Raw genomic sequence first — 17,420 nt, 5'->3', positions numbered from 1 at the left:
TGGGATGGGGGCTCCGTGGGACTGGGACGAGGCTCTGTGGGATGGGAGAGTTCCCACCCCCCCTCCAAGATCCTGCCCTGCCCCACGCTACTGCCCCAGTTTGTGCCGGCCCTTCCCTACCTGGTGTGGATGTCCCAGGGCTCCCAGCCCCGTTGTGCCCCCACCCGGGGGGTCCCGGCTGCCCTGTCCCAGCCCCACAGTGCTTGGGATCCCCTGTCCCGCATCCAGGGGGGGGCTTCTGACCAGTGAACCCCATGGTACCCAGCACCCCCATCCTGGGACTGGGAGGTTCCCAGCCACCCAATCCCAGCCTCTCACCAGCCCCACCGCAGTCGAGACCCCCAGAACCAGAGGGGCTCCCAGCCCAGCTTCCCAGCCCCTCAGCAGCTGAGACCCCCAGAACCAGAGTGCCTCCCAGCCCCTGGCCCTCCCCGTGGTGGTCAGGGCTACCCCGACCCTGTCCCAGCTCTGCGTTCCTTCCCCCCCCAGCATTCGGTACGCATCCCACCCCTCCCAGACCCAGGCGCCGTGGGGCCAGGTGGCAGCCCAGCCATGCTATGGGTGCAGGGCAGCCCCCAGCCCCGTCTCCCTGGTCGCATTCCAGGGGCTCAAACGCGACAGCGCATGATGGGCTGTGACCTCTTGGAGGACGGCAGCACCAGGGGGTTTTATCAGAACGCCTACGACGGGAAGGACTTTCTTGCCTTGAACGAGGACATGACGGGGTTCATCGCGGCGGACGCGGCGGCGGAAATCACCAAGAGGAAGTGGGAGGATGAGGATGAAGCCGAGCGGCGGAAACACTACTTGCAGAACACCTGCATTGAGTGGCTGAAGAAATATGTGAGCTACGGGCGGAAAGTGCTGGAGAGGAAAGGTGAGGGCGAGACGGGGACCCCGGGGACCGGCCAGCGTGGGTGCATGTGCCAGCCCTCAGCAGCACCCCCTCCCCAGAGCCGCCCACGGTCCGAGTGTCGGGGAAGGAGGCCGATGGGATCCTGACCTTGTCCTGCCGCGCTTACGGCTTCTACCCGCGGGCCATCAGCGTCAGCTGGCTGAAGGACGGCGAGGTCAGGGACCAGGAGACGGAGTGGGGCAGCGTCGCGCCCAACAGCGACGGCACCTACTACACCTGGGCGTCCATCGACGCCCGTCCCGAGGAGAAGGACAAGTACCGGTGCCGCGTGGAGCACGCCAGCCTGCTGGAGCCCGGCCTCCACGCGTGGGGTGAGCCCCGTGGGCTTGGGCACGGGGAGCGGTGGGCTGGGGGGGTTCCCCTTCCCCTCCTCACAGCCCTGCTCTCCCCCAGAGACGGAGTCCAACTGGTTCACCATCGTGGTGGCGGTGGCTGTTGCCGTCCTGGCTCTCATCGCCGCCATCGCCGCATTCGTCATGTGGAAGCAGAAGTCGGGTAAAGCACTGGGGCTGGCGAGGCAGAGGGGTGTGGGAGGAAGGCAGGGCCTGGGGTGCCGGGAGGGGCCGTGGGCACGAGCTGCTGCGCTCTGAGGAGCCCCCGAGCCCGGTGAGGAGGCGTGGTGGGTGCTGATGCCTCTTTCTCTCTGCAGGGAAGAAGGACTACGACAAGGCGCCAAGTGAGTACCGGGGACAGGTCTGGCTGCAGCCACTGCCCAGTGCCGGCGCAGCCTTGGGGCTCTGGTTTCTGGCCGCTGCCGGCATTTCCCGATCCCCCCATCTTCCCTGTGCCACCGCTCCTTAAAGCCCCTTGGTGGGGATGTGTGGAAGTTGTTGTGTCTCCTGTCTGGCGCTCGCGGCACCGTCCTCCTCTCCCGGTGCCTGCGGCGTGGCCGTGGCTCCTGTCGCGTGCACTGTGCCCGTGGCGAGCACGGCGCTGGCAGCTCACGGCTTTTTCTCTCTCGCAGGCTCGGATCGGGGGTCTGACAGCTCGTCCAGAGGTACGGTGTGAGACCAGGGGGATGGATGGGGCGACCCGGAGCAACACCAGGCTGCGGGAGAGGGACACTGAGTCCCCAGAGCAGAGTTGGGGATGGGGAGGTGGCCCTGGGTGAAGCTGTCTTCTCCTGTCCCTGCAGGAATCCCCGCCTGATCGCTCCACGAGGGACTGGCACGCGGCTGGATGCGGCCCCCTCCCCTCTCACCGCACTGGGAACTGCCTGCAGAGAGAGCTTGTCCCGCTGTGCCTGCCCAACCCCTCCCTGCGATGGTGGCTGCTCTGGCTGAACGAAATTCCTGTTTTCCAGCACTCTTAAAATTCGACACTGAAATTATTATCAGTGTTTTAATTATGAGATTGTAAGTTATGCGTGTGTTCATGTCCTGGCGCGCACAATAAATGCTGGTCCCCAGCCTCCGGTGGGCTGTGCCTCCTCTCCCGGTGCCGGGGCTGGTCCCCAGCCTCGCGTCGAGGGCTGTACTGGTTTTGGCTGGGCTGGAGCTGATTTTCTTCCGAGCAGCCCAGCAGAGTTGAGGATTTGCGACCGAGTCTGCGTTGGTAACGCCGCGATGGATCTGAAGAGCATTGGCACGGGGTCAAGGCCTTCCCTGTTCCTCACTCGGCTGCCCCCGTGAATGGGTGGGAGTAGTGCGAGAGGTTGAGAGGGGACGTGACCAGGCAGATGACCCAATCTGATGAGAGATACTCCAGGCTGTATCACGTCAGGCTTGATGATAAAAAATAAGGAGTTGAGGGGGAGTGGCCAGCTTTTCCTCAGGAACTGGCTGGGTATCGGTGTCCCTCTGGTGGTGGTGGTGAGCTCTGAGGCCGTGCAGATGGGCGCTGAGAAGAAGCTCTGCTGATCTACAAGGATGCAAACTGGCACTGAGAAAGTCTCCTGGTCTGAGGCCACATAGATGGGCACTGAGAAGAAGTCCTCTTGGTCTGAGGCCATGCTGATGGGCGTGGAGAAGAAGATCTCCTAGTCTGAGGCCATGCATACAGGCACTGAAAAGATCTCCTGGTCTGAGGCCATGCATACGGGCACTGAGAAGATCTCCTGGTCTGAGGCCACGCATGCGGGCACTGAGAAGATCTCCTGGTCTGAGGCCATGCAGATGGACACTGAGAAGGTCTCCTGCTCTGTGGCATTTCAGACAGGCACTGAGAAGACCTGCCCTGAGGCCGCGCAGACGTGCTGTAATCGATGGCCTTGCTGGACTTGTCAATGCAAGACGAAAGACAAACTGGGACTGAGGTGTCAAGAGCCCAGGAGCTAACAAAGGGAGTCATTAGCTGGTGCTTCTCTTATCAAAGTAAGGGGGGACGGCCCATCACTGTCAACCCAGTGATCTGTGGGGCCCCGCGGAGGTTGCGCAGCCAGAGGTTGCTTCAGAGATTGCTTTGGATAAAGCACAGATGGCCCCCAATGCGCAGACCCAGATGCCTGCTCCGAAGGCTGTCACGCTGCCGAGTCCCATGGCCAACAGCCAATCGATACGCAAGAATTGACTTAGTCCCACCTCACAAAAAGATTTTCCAAACATATAAAAATTGGCGCTTGAAAACTCTCTTTGGGAGGAGGAGCCAAGCGAGAACTTCACCGGACGGACGGGTCGACGGGCCTGAACCTCTCTTCCCCCCCAAGAAGGGGCGGTTTTTTGGTAAGAGTCGCGCCTCTGACGTTGTCAGATGTACCCCCGGGAACACATTGCTAACTAAAGCTCTAAACTATTCCTTTGAGCTCAAATTTTGTAGACAGTGCATTTATCAACGGCAATTCCGAATCTGTGATCCCTGTCGCGTGAATAAATTCCTGTTGCTTCAACTTTGCGAAGCTTTTTCAGCGAAAGTCCTTGGAGGGGCTCTGGCAGGGAAGCTGAATCTGAGAAGTGGCTCCACACTTAACCCTTTAGACATAAAGCATTGACCAAGTCTGGGACTAGAAGTGGATCCAGCCTCACCCGGACTCTGCTCTGAGAGAGAGTTTAGAACGCAACGGGGTCTTCTCTGAACCTCATGACTCAACAGGAGGGCTCTCCTTTTGCCACTTATCAGACTCCCCTTACCCCCCTTTAACGCGATAGGTGCTGAGAAGAAGGTGTCCTGCTTCGAAGGCCATAGAGACAGGCATCCAGAAGGTCCTCTACTCTCTGGCTACGTATAGACTGACACTGAGAAGAAGGCCTCTTGCTCTGAGGCCACGCAGAAGGGCACTGAGAAGGTGTCCTGATACAAGGCTATAGAAACAGGCACCGAGAGGAAGGTCTCCTGCCCTGAGGCCATCTAGGTGGGTGCCAAGATGAACGTCTCCTGGTTTGAGGTCACGCAAATGGTCACTGTGACTGAACCAGGAGAGGCGGCAGAGGGAGAAAAAACCGGGTCCCTGTCCCTGGCCGGGCTGCGAGATGCTGGGCACGGTCTCCTCCATCAGCTGGGTGAAGACGTTTGCTCCCTGGTTGCTCCCGTGCTGGGATGGTGGGGCTGACAGGCTGGAACTGGAAGGTCGGGAAGCCGCGCAGCTGGGATCTGCTGCTGGGGACTGTGGGATTGAGGGCTCGGAAGAGGGGCAGCCACCTTCAGCCTCTGGAGGAGGCTCTTCCCGAGCGTGAAGGCCAAGTGTCCTCCTAAGGAAGCTCCTGTAACCCAGCGAGGTAAGTGGTCTACCAGAGGGGAAGGTTCCTGGTATCTGAGGGTGTTGACGGGGGTCTGCAGTGACCCGGACAATAATCGGGCCCCCAAAGATCGGGATGGCGTCCAGCGCACACGGTCTTTACGGTGGATGTTTGTACGGAGCGCACCAACGTGCGCCAGCAACCCAGCTGTGGTGGACTGGGCAGACATGGAGGCACCAACTGCCCGTGGACTGGTCTGCCAACGAGTCGAGGAGAACCTCTGTTCCCCGTCCCCACCACAGGACTGTGACACTGCTGCGGACAGACGGTTCCCCAAGGTCCAGCCCCTCAAAGAGAAGATGGCGAATCTCCCTCCTTGCGCCTACAGGCCAGCATCTTGGCTGCCAGGAGCCTGCCCAACGGAACAGGGACCGTGGGTGCAGACCGCGTGCCACCTGGTAGGGTTCTGTCTGTGTGGAAATGGGGAGGACACAAGGAAGTGGGGTGGTGCAGCAACTTCAGTCCTGGAAGCCCACGGGCAAGAATTGTGGGGATAAACTGCGGCTGAAAAGGGACCATCCATGGAGATTGGAAGTGGAAGATTGGAACTGGGTGATCATTAAGGTCCCTTCCAACCCAAACCATTCAATGGTTCCATGATTGCTGCTCCGGTCGCTGTCGAGCAGTTCCCCAGGCGCAGGAGATGGGCTGAGGACACCTCTCCTCCTCCTGATCCTGATCCAGTGGACGTATGGGCCACGTGGGCTCCAACCTCACACCCAGTCCCATGGAAAGACCATGCCGGGCCGCAGCCGGATAGTACCTGTGACCGCTCCTTGCAGCGTAGCCTGGGCGAGAGAGACACGGGCTCCTCTCGGGGTGAGAAGGCTTCTGGTTTGCCATTGCAGGAGTTGGGTAATGAAGGTCCAGATCAGGCCCTGGGGTCCTGCCCCGGCCGTCGGAGGAAAGGGACAAACGGCTTCGATGGGCAGCAGACCCATGGAAATACAAGGTCCTGGTGGACACCGGCGTGCAGTGACCCCTCATGGCGTGGGGGTACGGGGGGACAGGACCCATCTGGATTTCTGGAGTGGCGGAGGGATCCCAGTTGCTGGGCTGGGAGCTGAGGGGAACCCAATGGGAAACGAGGGGGGAAGTGACTGGTCTGGAGGCTCTGCGTAACCTTGGCACTGGCTTGAAAGTCAGATACTCCAAGGAAGTGAAGATACTTCAAGGATCCAAAGGGGCACCGGTGGGCCGCTGTAGATACCGCGCTGTGTCACACAGCAGCGTGGCCAAGATGGCCAAGAGCATCTCAGCTCCTGTCAGAAAGAGCGTTGCCAGCAGGACCAGGGCAGCGATTGTCACACCGCGAATGCTGGGTTCAGTGTTGGGCCCCTCGCTACCAGGAAGACGTCGAGGTGCTGGGTGGTGACTCAATCCCTGCCCTGGGCAGCCTGTGCCAGTGCTTGACAGCCCCTTCCGTGCTGAAATTCTTCCTAACATCCAATCTCAACCTCCCCTGGTGCGACTTGAGGCCGTTTCCTCTTGTCCTCCCTCACCTCGAACACTTCCAGTGATGGAGCAGCCACAACTTCTCTGGGCACAACTTCTCTGGGCAACCCCTACCAGCCTCTCGCCACCCTCATTGTAAACCATGTCTTCTGTCCAAGCTCCATCTCCCCTCTTTCAGATTCCAACCATGGCCCTTGTCCTGTCACAACAGGCTTTGCTAAAAGGTCCCTTGCCATCTTTCTTCCTTCGAGGGAAGCTGCAGAAGCCAAAGCCACCCTGCTGGCCCTAGAGCTTGGTCCCTGAGAAACGTGGCCACTGCTCTGTCCCCATACTGACCCGTTGAGGGTGGCCAATGCCAATGTGGGGGTGGCTCCAGCGATGGTCACAGAGGTAAAGCCCTTTGAGCTGCTGGGTTACGGCAGCAGGACCTCGCTGCCCAGGCAGAGCCCCGGGTGTGAAGGTCCATCATGTCCATGTCCAAGAGCCGTGTCCCTGGAGAACAGCAACGCAAGGAGCCAGGTAGACCAGGCGGCTAAAGGTGGAGCGGTTCAGGTAGAGCTGGGCTGGGGACGTCATCGGGAGCTGCTCCCAGATCCGTGTGACGTCGGGCGAGAGCCACAACGTACGGGTGGGCTCGCGACGGAGGGGTGGACCTGACCACTGCAGCCATCACACAGGTCCTTCACCGACACGAACGATGCCCCAGAATCAAGCGAGTCTATCAAGAGTTCATCGCCCCTCTTGGGGCGACATCACGAGGGGGAGCCCGGCAGATTAATTATTAATCACACCGATGCCCGCGCCACGCGCTCCCCACGGTGGCGGTGACAACGGGAGGGTGACCACGCAGCTTCGGCACCCAACGCCCCACAGCCAGCTCTCCCCAGCCCTTGTGACCCCGACAGATCCTCTCCAAAATATTCCTGCTTTATTTTGTACAAATCTCCCTCCCGGCGGGAGCGGCCCCGTCCTCCGGCCCGGCGGCAGAGGCAGGAGCCGGCCGCGGCTCCCCGCAGCCCATCCCCGGGGTCTCTGGCCGCTCTGAGCGGGGAGAGCCCTGCAGCAGGCGGCTGTAGGCCCCGCGGCGTCTCCGCAGCTCGGTGGGAGTCCCCGCCTCGACCACGCCGCCGCCTTCCAGCACCACGACGCGGTCGGCCGCCTCCAGCATCCGCGGGCTGTGGGTGATGAGCAGCACGGTCCGCGCTCCCCCGCCCCGCACCCACTGCGGCAGCTGCGGGAGATGCCGGCACCCGTCAAGCACCCGCCGCGGGGACCGGACCCTTCCCCCCCAGACCCACCCTTGCATCTCCCGCCGCTCACCGCCGCCTCGCCCTCCCCTTCCAAGGCACTGGTGGCTTCATCGAGGATGAGGACGGTGGGTCGCCGCACCAGGGCCCGGGCGATGGCGATGCGCTGCTTCTCCCCCGCCGAGAGCTGCCCTCCTCTCTCCCCAACATCTGCGGGGTGAAAGGTTGGGGGTGGGGGGAGCGAGGTGCAGCCATCCGGGTCCCCCCGCCCCCGCCAGCCCCTCGGCGCTCACCGGTGTCGAAGCCCCGATCCAGCGCCGAGATGAAGGCCAGGGCGCCGGCGGCAGCGGCGGCCGCCCTCACCTCCTCCTCCCCGCAGCCCTCCAGCCCGAAGGTGATGTTGTCTCGGATGGTGCCGGAGAAAAGCACGGGCTCCTGCCCCACCAACACCACCTGCCCCCGGCGCAGGCTGAGCCTGGGCACCGCTCGGTGCAGTTGTGCTGCCCAAAGTGTCCAAAAACCGGCTCCAAACACCCCCAAACCCACCCAAAGTGCCCGAAATTGCCCCCAAACCAACACAAATTGCCCCCAAATGCCCCATAAGCAGCACGAAGTGCCCCAAACCAGGGTGAAATGGCCTCAGAACACCTCGAATTGCCCCCAAACCAGCCAGAAGTGCCCCAAAATGACATCAAAGCAGCTCACATTGCCCCCAAACCAGCCAGAAGTGCCCCAAAATGACGTCAAAGCAGCTCACATTGCCCCCAAACCAGCCAGAAGTGCCCCAAAATGCCGTCAAAGCAACTCACATTGTCCCCAAACCAGCCAGAAGTGCCCCAAAATGACGTCAAAGCAGCTCACATTGCCCCCAAACCAGCCAGAAGTGCCCCAAAATGACGTCAAAGCAACTCACATTGCCCCCAAACCAGCCAGAAGTGCCCCAAAATGACACCAAAGCAGGTCACATTGCCCCCAAACCAGCCAGAAGTGCCCCAAAATGACACCAAAGCAGCTCACATTGCCCCCAAACCAGCCAGAAGTGCCCCAAAATGACACCAAAGCAGCTCACATTGCCCCCAAACCAGCCAGAAGTGCCCCAAAATGACGTCAAAGCAGCTCACATTGCCCCCAAACCAGCCAGAAGTGCCCCAAAATGACACCAAAGCAGCTCACATTGCCCCCAAACCAGCCACAAGTGCCCCAAAATGACACCAAAGCAGCTCACATTGCCCCCAAACCAGCCACAAGTGCCCCAAAATGACGTCAAAGCAGCTCACATTGCCCCTAAACCAGCCACAAGTGCCCCAAAATGACACCAAAGCAGCTCACATTGCCCCCAAACCAGCCAGAAGTGCCCCAAAATGACGTCAAAGCAGCTCACATTGCCCCCAAACCAGCCAGAAGTGCCCCAAAATGACATCAAAGCAGCTCACATTGCCCCCAAACCAGCCAGAAGTGCCCCAAAATGACACCAAAGCAGCTCACATTGCCCCCAAACCAGCCAGAAGTGCCCCAAAATGACACCAAAGCAGCTCACATTGCCCCCAAACCAGCCAGAAGTGCCCCAAAATGACGTCAAAGCAGCTCACATTGCCCCCAAACCAGCCACAAGTGCCCCAAAATGACACCAAAGCAGCTCACATTGCCCCCAAACCAGCCAGAAGTGCCCCAAAATGACACCAAAGCAGCTCACATTGCCCCCAAACCAGCCAGAAGTGCCCCAAAATGACGCCGAAGCAGCTCACATTGTCCCCAAACCAGCCAGAAGTGCCCCAAAATGACACCAAAGCAGCTCACATTGCCCCCAAACCAGCCAGAAGTGCCCCAAAATGACACCAAAGCAGCTCACATTGCCCCTAAACCAGCCACAAGTGCCCCAAAATGACACCAAAGCAGCTCACATTGCTCCCAAACCAGCCAGAAGTGCCCCAAAATGACGTCAAAGCAGCTCACATTGCCCCCAAACCAGCCAGAAGTGCCCCAAAATGACGCCAAAGCAGCTCACATTGCCCCCAAACCAGCCACAAGTGCCCCAAAATGACACCAAAGCAGCTCACATTGCCCCCAAACCAGCCAGAAGTGCCCCAAAATGACATCAAAGCAGCTCACATTGCCCCCAAACCAGCCAGAAGTGCCCCAAAATGACGCCAAAGCAGCTCACATTGTCCCCAAACCAGCCACAAGTGCCCCAAAATGACACCAAAGCAGCTCACATTGCCCCCAAACCAGCCAGAAGTGCCCCAAAATGACACCAAAGCAGCTCACATTGCCCCTAAACCAGCCACAAGTGCCCCAAAATGACACCAAAGCAGCTCACATTGCCCCCAAACCAGCCAGAAGTGCCCCAAAATGACACCAAAGCAGCTCACATTGCCCCCAAACCAGCCAGAAGTGCCCCAAAATGACACCAAAGCAGCTCACATTGGCCCCAAACCAGCCAGAAGTGCCCCAAAATGACGTCAAAGCAGCTCACATTGCCCCCAAACCAGCCAGAAGTGCCCCAAAATGACACCAAAGCAGCTCACATTGGCCCCAAACCAGCCAGAAGTGCCCCAAAATGACGTCAAAGCAGCTCACATTGCCCCCAAACCAGCCAGAAGTGCCCCAAAATGACACCAAAGCAGCTCACATTGCCCCCAAACCAGCCAGAAGTGCCCCAAAATGACGTCAAAGCAGCTCACATTGCCCCCAAACCAGCCAGAAGTGCCCCAAAATGACGCCAAAGCAGCTCACATTGCCCCCAAACCAGCCAGAAGTGCCCCAAAATGACACCAAAGCAGCTCACATTGCCCCTAAACCAGCCACAAGTGCCCCAAAATGACACCAAAGCAGCTCACATTGCTCCCAAACCAGCCAGAAGTGCCCCAAAATGACGTCAAAGCAGCTCACATTGCCCCCAAACCAGCCAGAAGTGCCCCAAAATGACGCCAAAGCAGCTCACATTGTCCCCAAACCAGCCACAAGTGCCCCAAAATGACCCCAAACCAGCTCACATTGCCCCCAAAAGGGCTCGAAATGCCCCAAACCAGCCCGAGATCGCCCCGAGACACCTCAAACCAGCTCATAGGGCCCCAAAATGACCCAAAAGGCCCCAGAACCCACCCAAAATGACCCCAAACCAGCTCACATTGCCCCCAAAAGGGCTCGAAATGCCCCAAACCAGCCCGAGACCGCCCCGAGACACCTCAAACCAGCTCATAGGGCCCCAAAATGACCCAAAAGGCCGCAGAACCCACCCAAAATGACCCCAAACACCTCCTCAAGTAGCCCAACCAGCCTGAGACCGCCCCGCCGCCGCCCTCACCTGCCGGTGCAGGTAGCCGTGCTCGTAGTCCCGCAGCGGCACCCGGTCCAGCAGCACCTCCCCGGCCCCGGGCTCGTGGAATCGCTCCAGCAGCCCCGCGCACGTGCTCTTCCCGCTGCCGTTGAGCCCCGCCAACGCCGTCACCTCGCCAGGGCGCAGCTCGAAGGAGACGTCCTGGGGTTGGGAGGACGCGGTGGTGGCGGGTGCTCAGCGTCACACCCCGCCTCCCGCCCGCCCTCTCCTTGGGGACCCCCGAGACCCCCAGCTCTACCTGCAGGACGAGGTGTTCAGGACGCGTGGGGTAGGCGAAGGAGACGTGGTGGAAGGCGACGTGGCCCTGCAGCGTGGTGGGTGCCCAGGTGCCCCCAGTGTCCCCGGTGGGTTCCCGGTCCAGGTACTCCAAGACCTTGCGTCCGGCTGCTGCTTTGCTCAGCAAGTCGCCGTGGCCGAACACCAGCGCCTGCGTGGGGCAGAGGTGCTGGCACTGGGGACGGGGACAGACGGACACAGTGCTGGGGACACACACGGACGCTTCGTGTGGTCTCACCTGCACGTAGCGGCTGACTTTCGCCTGGTAGAGGAGGAAGGTGACGAGGCTGCCGGTGGTGATGGTCCCCTTGCGGAGCTCCTGGTGTCCGTGGCAGAGGACCAGCACCTGCATGGCCAACTGCAGCGCCTGCAGGCACGGGGGTCAGCAGGTTGGGGCGGGGGGACAGGGGTGTCCGGACACCGGGGTCCCCCCTGCGCCCACCTCACCCGCCAGACGAGGGTGTAGAGCGCCCGCTCCACGTCTATCTGGTCCCTCAGCCCCAGCGTCTTGGCCAGCGCCCGGCCGTGGCGGCGCTCCTCCTCCTCCTCCCCGGCGAAGGTCCGGACGGTCTCGATGGAGGAGACGGCCTCCTGCACCACCGCCGCCGTGTCGGCCGTGGCGTCCAGCATGGCTCGCTGCAGCGCCTGGGCAGGGGCGGCTGGATTCAGCGCCCGCGGGGCGACGACGGGACATCCCCACCAGCGTGGTCCTGCCCACCCAGCCCCACCAGCCCCAAAGCTCTGTCCCCACCCCAGGGTCTCCACAGCACTGTCCCCATCCCTGCTGACCCCCTCCCCACCGTCCCCTCCACAGTCCCTACCATCCTTGCTGCCCCCATCCAGTCCCCACAGTCCCACCCTGTGTCCCCATCCCACCATCCCGTCCCCTTTGTCCCATCCAGTCCCCATCCTGCCACCCAGTCCTCCCTGTCCCACCCAGTCCTCCCCATTCCAGTCCTCACCATTCCATTCCATCTCCCTGTCCTCATTCCACCACCTCATCCCCACCACTCCCATTATCCTGTCCCCCCGGTCCCCATCTCGCCATCCTGTTCCCACCATTCCCATTCCCACCATCCCATCCCACCAGTCGCCATCAGCCATCTCGTCCCCATCATCCCACCATCCCATCCCCACCGTCTCATCCCATCCCGTCCCCACCACCTCCTTTCCCACCATCCCATTCCCCCAGTCCCCATCCCGCCATCCTCATCCCCCCCATCCCATCATCCCATCCCCAACATCTCCATCTCATCCCCACTGCCCCATCCCATGCTGTCCCCACCATCCCATGCTCCTGGTCACCATACCGTCCGTGCCTTCTCATACTGTCCCCACCATCCTCATCCCACCGTCCCATCCCTCCCAGCCCATCCCATCTCGTCCTCACCATCCCCACCATTTCCATTCCCACTATCCCATCTGCCTGGTCCCCATCCCACCATCCCGTCCCGTGCTTACCATCCCCATCGTTTCGATTCCTACCATCCTGTTCCCCTTGTCCCCATCTTGTCCCCCTCCCATCCCCATCCCGCTATCCTGTCCCATCCCCATTTCCATCCCCACCATCCCATCCTCCTGCTCCCCATCCCAACATCTCATCCCCACCGTCCCAGCCCACCATCCCATCCCCACTGCCACCATCCCATCCCTCTGCTCCCCATCCCAACATCCCATCCCCACCATCCCATCCTGTCCCCACCGTCCCATCCCATCCCCACCATCCTGTCCCCATCCCCCTACCCTGTCCCATCCCCGTTTCCATTCCCACCATCCCACCCCCCTGCTCCCCATCCCAACATCTCATCCCCACCATCCCATCCCATCCCATCCCCACCATCCCCATCCTACCATCCCATCCCCACTGCCACCATCCCATCCCTCTGCTCCCCATCCCAAGATCTCATCCCCACCATCCCATCCTGTCCCCACCGTCCCATCCCATCCCATCCTCACCATCCCCATCCCACCATCCCGTCCCCCTGGTCCCCATCTTGTCCCCACCATCCCATCCTACACTGTCCCCATCCCACTATCCTGTCCCATCCCCACCATCCCATCCTGTCCCATCCCCACTGTCCCATCCCATCCTATCCCCACCATCCCACGCTCCTGGTCACCATCCTGACCCTACCGCTCCATCCTGACACTACCACTCCATCCTGTCCCCATCCCAACCATCCTGTCCCCATCATCCCATCCCCATTCCCACCATCCTGTCCCTCTGGTTCCCCTCCTGTCCCCACCATCCCACCCCATCCCCATCCCACTATCCTGTCGCATCCCCACCATTTCCATTGCCACCATCTCCATCCCCCCCATCCAATCCTGTCCCCACTCTCCCATCCCATCCTGTTCCCACCATCCCATGTTCCTGGTCACCATCCCGACCCCACCGTCCCATCCTGTCCCCACCTCCCTCATCCCACCATCCCGTCCCCACCATCCTTTCCCCACTGTCCTCATCATTTCCATTCCCCCCATCCCACCGCCCTGGTCCCCACTGTCCCATCCCGTCCCGTCCCCACCAGCCCATCCTGTCCCCACTGTCACCTGGTGCCGCGCATCGTAGACCTTGCGCGCGGTGATGATGAGGGGCACCTCCAGCAGCGCCAGCAGCGCCAGGCGGGGCGAGAGCCCCACCATGAAGCCACCCAACCCCAACACCGACACCAAGCTCCGCAACGCCACGTTGACGCTGCTCGGCACCGCCCGGCACAGCAAGGGCACGTCGTTGGCCAACCGGGTGGACAGTTCGGCTGCAGGGACGGCAAGGGGTCAGTGGTGGGGTTGGGTTGGGGGTCCTGGGGAGGGAGGGGGCTGGGGAACCCCCTACCTGCCGGTGTCCCCTGGAAGAAGGCCAGATCCTGGCGCACCAGGCGGGAGAAGAGCCGATGGCGGGTGCTCAGTTTGAGCCGGGCTTGTGCCAGGACAAAGAGACCCCCGCGGCAGCCGGCAAACAGGGAGCTGGGGGGCACGGACACAGGGACCCCCGTCAGCCCGGCCGCGGGGGACGGACGGACGGACAAGGGGGACGCAGGGACGCCCACCTGCCCAAATCGGCGGCGAGGACCAGGCCGACGGTGAAGACGGTGAGTCCGTCCCCACGCCGGATGGCGTCCAGGGCTTTCCCGGTGCAGTACGGCCCCGCGGTCTCACCTGGACGGGCACCGGTGAGGGCTGGGGTCAGTGTGGGGGTGGCGGCGGCAACGCCAGGACCCCCCACCCACCGCCGCGTCCGCCATCACTCACCCAGCACGGCCAACGCCAGGAAGAAGAAGGCGCCGCTGAGAACGGGCCACTCGGCCCACGCCAGCACCAGCAGCCGCCGCACGGCCCCCGGCGACTCGGTGCCCGCGGCCTCGCCCGGCGCCGGCGCGGCCCAAGCCAGCAGCGCCGCGGCAGCCGCGCCGTGGGTCAAGGCCAACCAAGCCGGCGCGGACGTGGCCAGCATCGCCGGCGCGGCGCCGTCCGGCGCCAGGAGGCTCCGGAGGATGAGGAAGGTCGGCGGGGTGAGGCTGAGCACCACGGCGGCTCCCCGGGGACCCCCCGGCGCCAGCAGCCGCCCGGCCGCGGTCAACGCCAGCAGCCGCAGTCCGGCTTCCAGCCAGGCGGCCGCCGGGCCCACGGGGGCCAGCGCCGGGGCCAACTGGGCCAGCGCGGCCAGCACCACCAGGTCAACCAGGAGCAGGAGGAAGGCCAGGCGGACGGCGGGGAGCAGCGCCATGGCGGGGGGTCCTCGCCAGTAAAGACCAGTGCTCCCAGTGCGGCTCCTCTGGGCTCTGCTCAGCAACCTAGGGAACTCAGCGGTCAACACCAGTGTTCCCAGTCCAGCCCTAATCCCAGTTTGGACTCCCAAGACCCTGCCCGGCACACTGGGGTGCTCACCAGTCAGCACCAGTGCTCCCAGTCCAGCCCTAATCCCAGTCCAGACCCCCAAGACCCTGCCCGGCACACTGGGCTGCTCACCAGTCAACACCAGTATTCCCAGTCCAGCCCTAGTCCCAGTTCAGATCCCCAAGACCCTGCCCGGCACACTGGGGTGCTCACCAATCAACACCAGTGCTCCCAGTCCCGCCCTAATCCCGGTCCAGACTCCCAAGACCCTGCCCAGCACACTGGGCTGCTCACCAGTCAACACCAGTGCTCCCAGTCCAGCCCTAATCCCAGTCCAGACTCCCAAGACCCTGCCCGGCACACTGGGCTGCTCACCAGTCAACACCAGTGCTCCCAGTTCTGCCCCAAGCCCCAGCCTGCATCCCCAAGACCCTGCCTGGCACCCTGGGGTGCTCACCAGTCGACACCAGTGCTCCCAGTCCGGACCCCTAGTCCAGTCCAGACCCCCAGGACCCTGACCAGCACCCTGGGGTACTCACCAGTCAACACCAGTGCTCCCAGTCCAGACCCCTCAGCTCCTCTAGACCCCATCCAGCATCCTGGGGTGCTCACCAGTCAACACCAGTGCTCCCAGTCCAGCCCTAATCCCAGTCCAGACCCCCAGGACCCTGACCAGCACCCTGGGGTACTCACCAGTCAACACCAGTGCTCCCAGTCCAGCCCTAATCCCAGTCCAGACTCCCAAGACCCTGCCCGGCGCACTGGGCTGCTCACCAGTCGACACCAGTGCTCCCAGTCCAGCCCTAATCCCAGTCCAGACTCCCAAGACCCTGCCCGGCACACTGGGCTGCTCACCAGTCAACACCAGTGCTCCCAGTTCTGCCCCAAGCCCCAGCCTGCATCCCCAAGACCCTGCCTGGCACCCTGGGGTGCTCACCAGTCGACACCAGTGCTCCCAGTCCAGACCCCTAGTCCCAGTCCAGACTCCCAAGACCCTGCCCAGCACCCTGGGGTGCTCACCAGTCAACACCAGTGCTCCCAGTCCAGCCCTAATCCCAGTCCAGACTCCCAAGACCCTGCCCGGCACCCTGGGCTGCTCACCAGTCAACACCAGTGCTCCCAGTCCAGCCCTAATCCCAGTCCAGACTCCCAAGACCCTGCCCGGCACACTGGGCTGCTCACCAGTCGACACCAGTGCTCCCAGTCCAGCCCTAATCCCAGTTCAGATGCCCAAGACCCTGCCCAGCACCCTGGGGTGCTCACCAATCAACACCAGTGCTCCCAGTCCAGCCCTAATCTCAGTTCAGATCCCCAAGACCCTGCCCGGCACCCTGGGGTGCTCACCAGTCAACACCAGTGCTCCCAGTCCAGACCCCTAATCCCAGTCCAGACCCCCAAGACCCTGACCGGCACCCTGGGGTGCTCACCAGTTGACACCAGTGCTCCCAGTCCAGACCCCTAGTCCCAGTCCAGACCCCCAGGTCCCTGCCCGGCACCCTGGGCTGCTCACCAGTCAACACCAGTGCTCCCAGTTCTGCCCCGAGCCCCAGCCTGCATCCCCAAGACCCTGCCTGGCACCCTGGGGTGCTCACCAGTCAACACCAGTGCTCCCAGTCCAGACCCCTAGTCCCAGTCCAGACCCCCAAGACCCTGCCCGGCACACTGGGCTGCTCACCAGTCGACACCAGTGCTCCCAGTCCAGACCCCTCAGCTCCTCTAGACCCCATCCAGCATCCTGGGGTGCTCACCAGTCAACACCAGTGCTCCCAGTTCTGCCCCGAGCCCCAGCCTGCATCCCCAAGACCCTGCCTGGCACCCTGGGGCGCTCACCAGTCGACACCAGTGCTCCCAGTCCAGACCCCCAAGACCCTGACAGGCACCCTGGGGTACTCACCAGTCAACACCAGTGCTCCCAGTCCAGACCCCTCAGCTCCTCTAGACCCCATCCAGCATCCTGGGCTGCTCACCAGTCAACACCAGTGCTCCCAGTCCAGCCCTAATCCCAGTCCAGACTCCCAAGACCCTCCCCGGCACCCTGAGATGCTCACCAGTCAACACCAGTGCTCCCAGTACAGCCCCCCAGCAGCCCCAGTCTCACCCAGTACCTCTCAGCACGGTCCCGCCGTGCCGCCTTTTGGTTTCACTTTCGCGGGCCCGCCCCCTCCGCCTCTCGCCCCGCCCCCTCCGCCCGTCGCCCCGCCCCCTCCGCCCGTCGCCCCGCCCGTCGCCCCGCCCACCCCACGGCTCAGGGTACCTTCGCCCTGCTCGCCCCCGCCTCGCCCCGCCCCTTCCCCGCCCCTCCCGCCCTCAATCCCGCCCCCGACCACGCCCCCCGCCCCGCCCCTTCCCCGCGCCAAACTGCTCCAGCTCGATCTGCCCGGCAACGGATGACGCCGCAGCCTCGACCAATCAGCGCCGCCCCTCCGGCTCTTGCCCCTCCCTGCTCTCCCCCATCCCTCAGGGACCCCACGGGCGGGGACGGGGGGGGGAATGGGGAACCCCCGGTGCCCCCCCCCCGTTCCCAGTGCCCCCCCAGTGATGCCCAGTGCCCCCCCACCCACTCCCAGTGCCCCCCCAGTGATGCCCAGTGCCCCCCCACCCACTCCCAGTGCCCCTCCCCTCGTTCCCGGTGCCCCCCCCCATTCCTGGTGCCCCCCCAGTGATGCCCGGTGCCCGCCCAG

General features: G+C 62.8%; 2 protein-coding genes across 6 annotated transcripts; one reads left to right on the top strand and one right to left on the bottom strand.

The window, feature by feature from the left end:
* Positions 1-581: 581 nt before the first annotated feature.
* Positions 582-2,327, top strand: LOC142359825 (class I histocompatibility antigen, F10 alpha chain-like). Its single transcript, XM_075412188.1, has 6 exons — positions 582-877; positions 955-1,227; positions 1,310-1,411; positions 1,566-1,592; positions 1,881-1,913; positions 2,052-2,327. The coding sequence occupies exons 1-6, from the start codon at positions 625-627 to the stop codon at positions 2,063-2,065; spliced, it is 702 nt and encodes a 233-aa protein (XP_075268303.1). The 5' UTR covers positions 582-624; the 3' UTR covers positions 2,066-2,327.
* Positions 2,328-6,740: 4,413 nt separating this feature from the next.
* Positions 6,741-16,888, bottom strand: TAP2 (transporter 2, ATP binding cassette subfamily B member). Of its 5 annotated transcripts, none has more exons than XM_075412223.1 (12): positions 16,845-16,888; positions 14,155-14,696; positions 13,953-14,061; positions 13,739-13,869; positions 13,456-13,661; positions 11,350-11,547; positions 11,141-11,269; positions 10,865-11,053; positions 10,594-10,767; positions 7,583-7,742; positions 7,363-7,499; positions 6,741-7,217 (listed from the first exon to the last, which is right to left on the bottom strand). In XM_075412223.1, the coding sequence occupies exons 2-12, from the start codon at positions 14,627-14,629 to the stop codon at positions 6,828-6,830; spliced, it is 2,298 nt and encodes a 765-aa protein (XP_075268338.1). In that variant the 5' UTR covers positions 14,630-14,696; positions 16,845-16,888; the 3' UTR covers positions 6,741-6,827. The 5 variants fall into 5 exon arrangements, with proteins under 5 accessions (XP_075268338.1, XP_075268341.1, XP_075268339.1 ...); XM_075412226.1 differs by having other exon boundaries at positions 16,788-16,855; XM_075412224.1 differs by lacking the exon at positions 16,845-16,888 and adding an exon at positions 15,279-16,780.
* Positions 16,889-17,420: the final 532 nt, after the last annotated feature.

The sequence above is a fragment of the Opisthocomus hoazin genome, unplaced genomic scaffold (assembly GCF_030867145.1).
Source record: "Opisthocomus hoazin isolate bOpiHoa1 unplaced genomic scaffold, bOpiHoa1.hap1 HAP1_SCAFFOLD_118, whole genome shotgun sequence".
NCBI lineage: Eukaryota > Metazoa > Chordata > Aves > Opisthocomiformes > Opisthocomidae > Opisthocomus > Opisthocomus hoazin.
The sequence above is the reverse complement of the archived record's forward strand: the minus strand, read 5'-3'. Positions and strand labels throughout refer to the sequence as shown.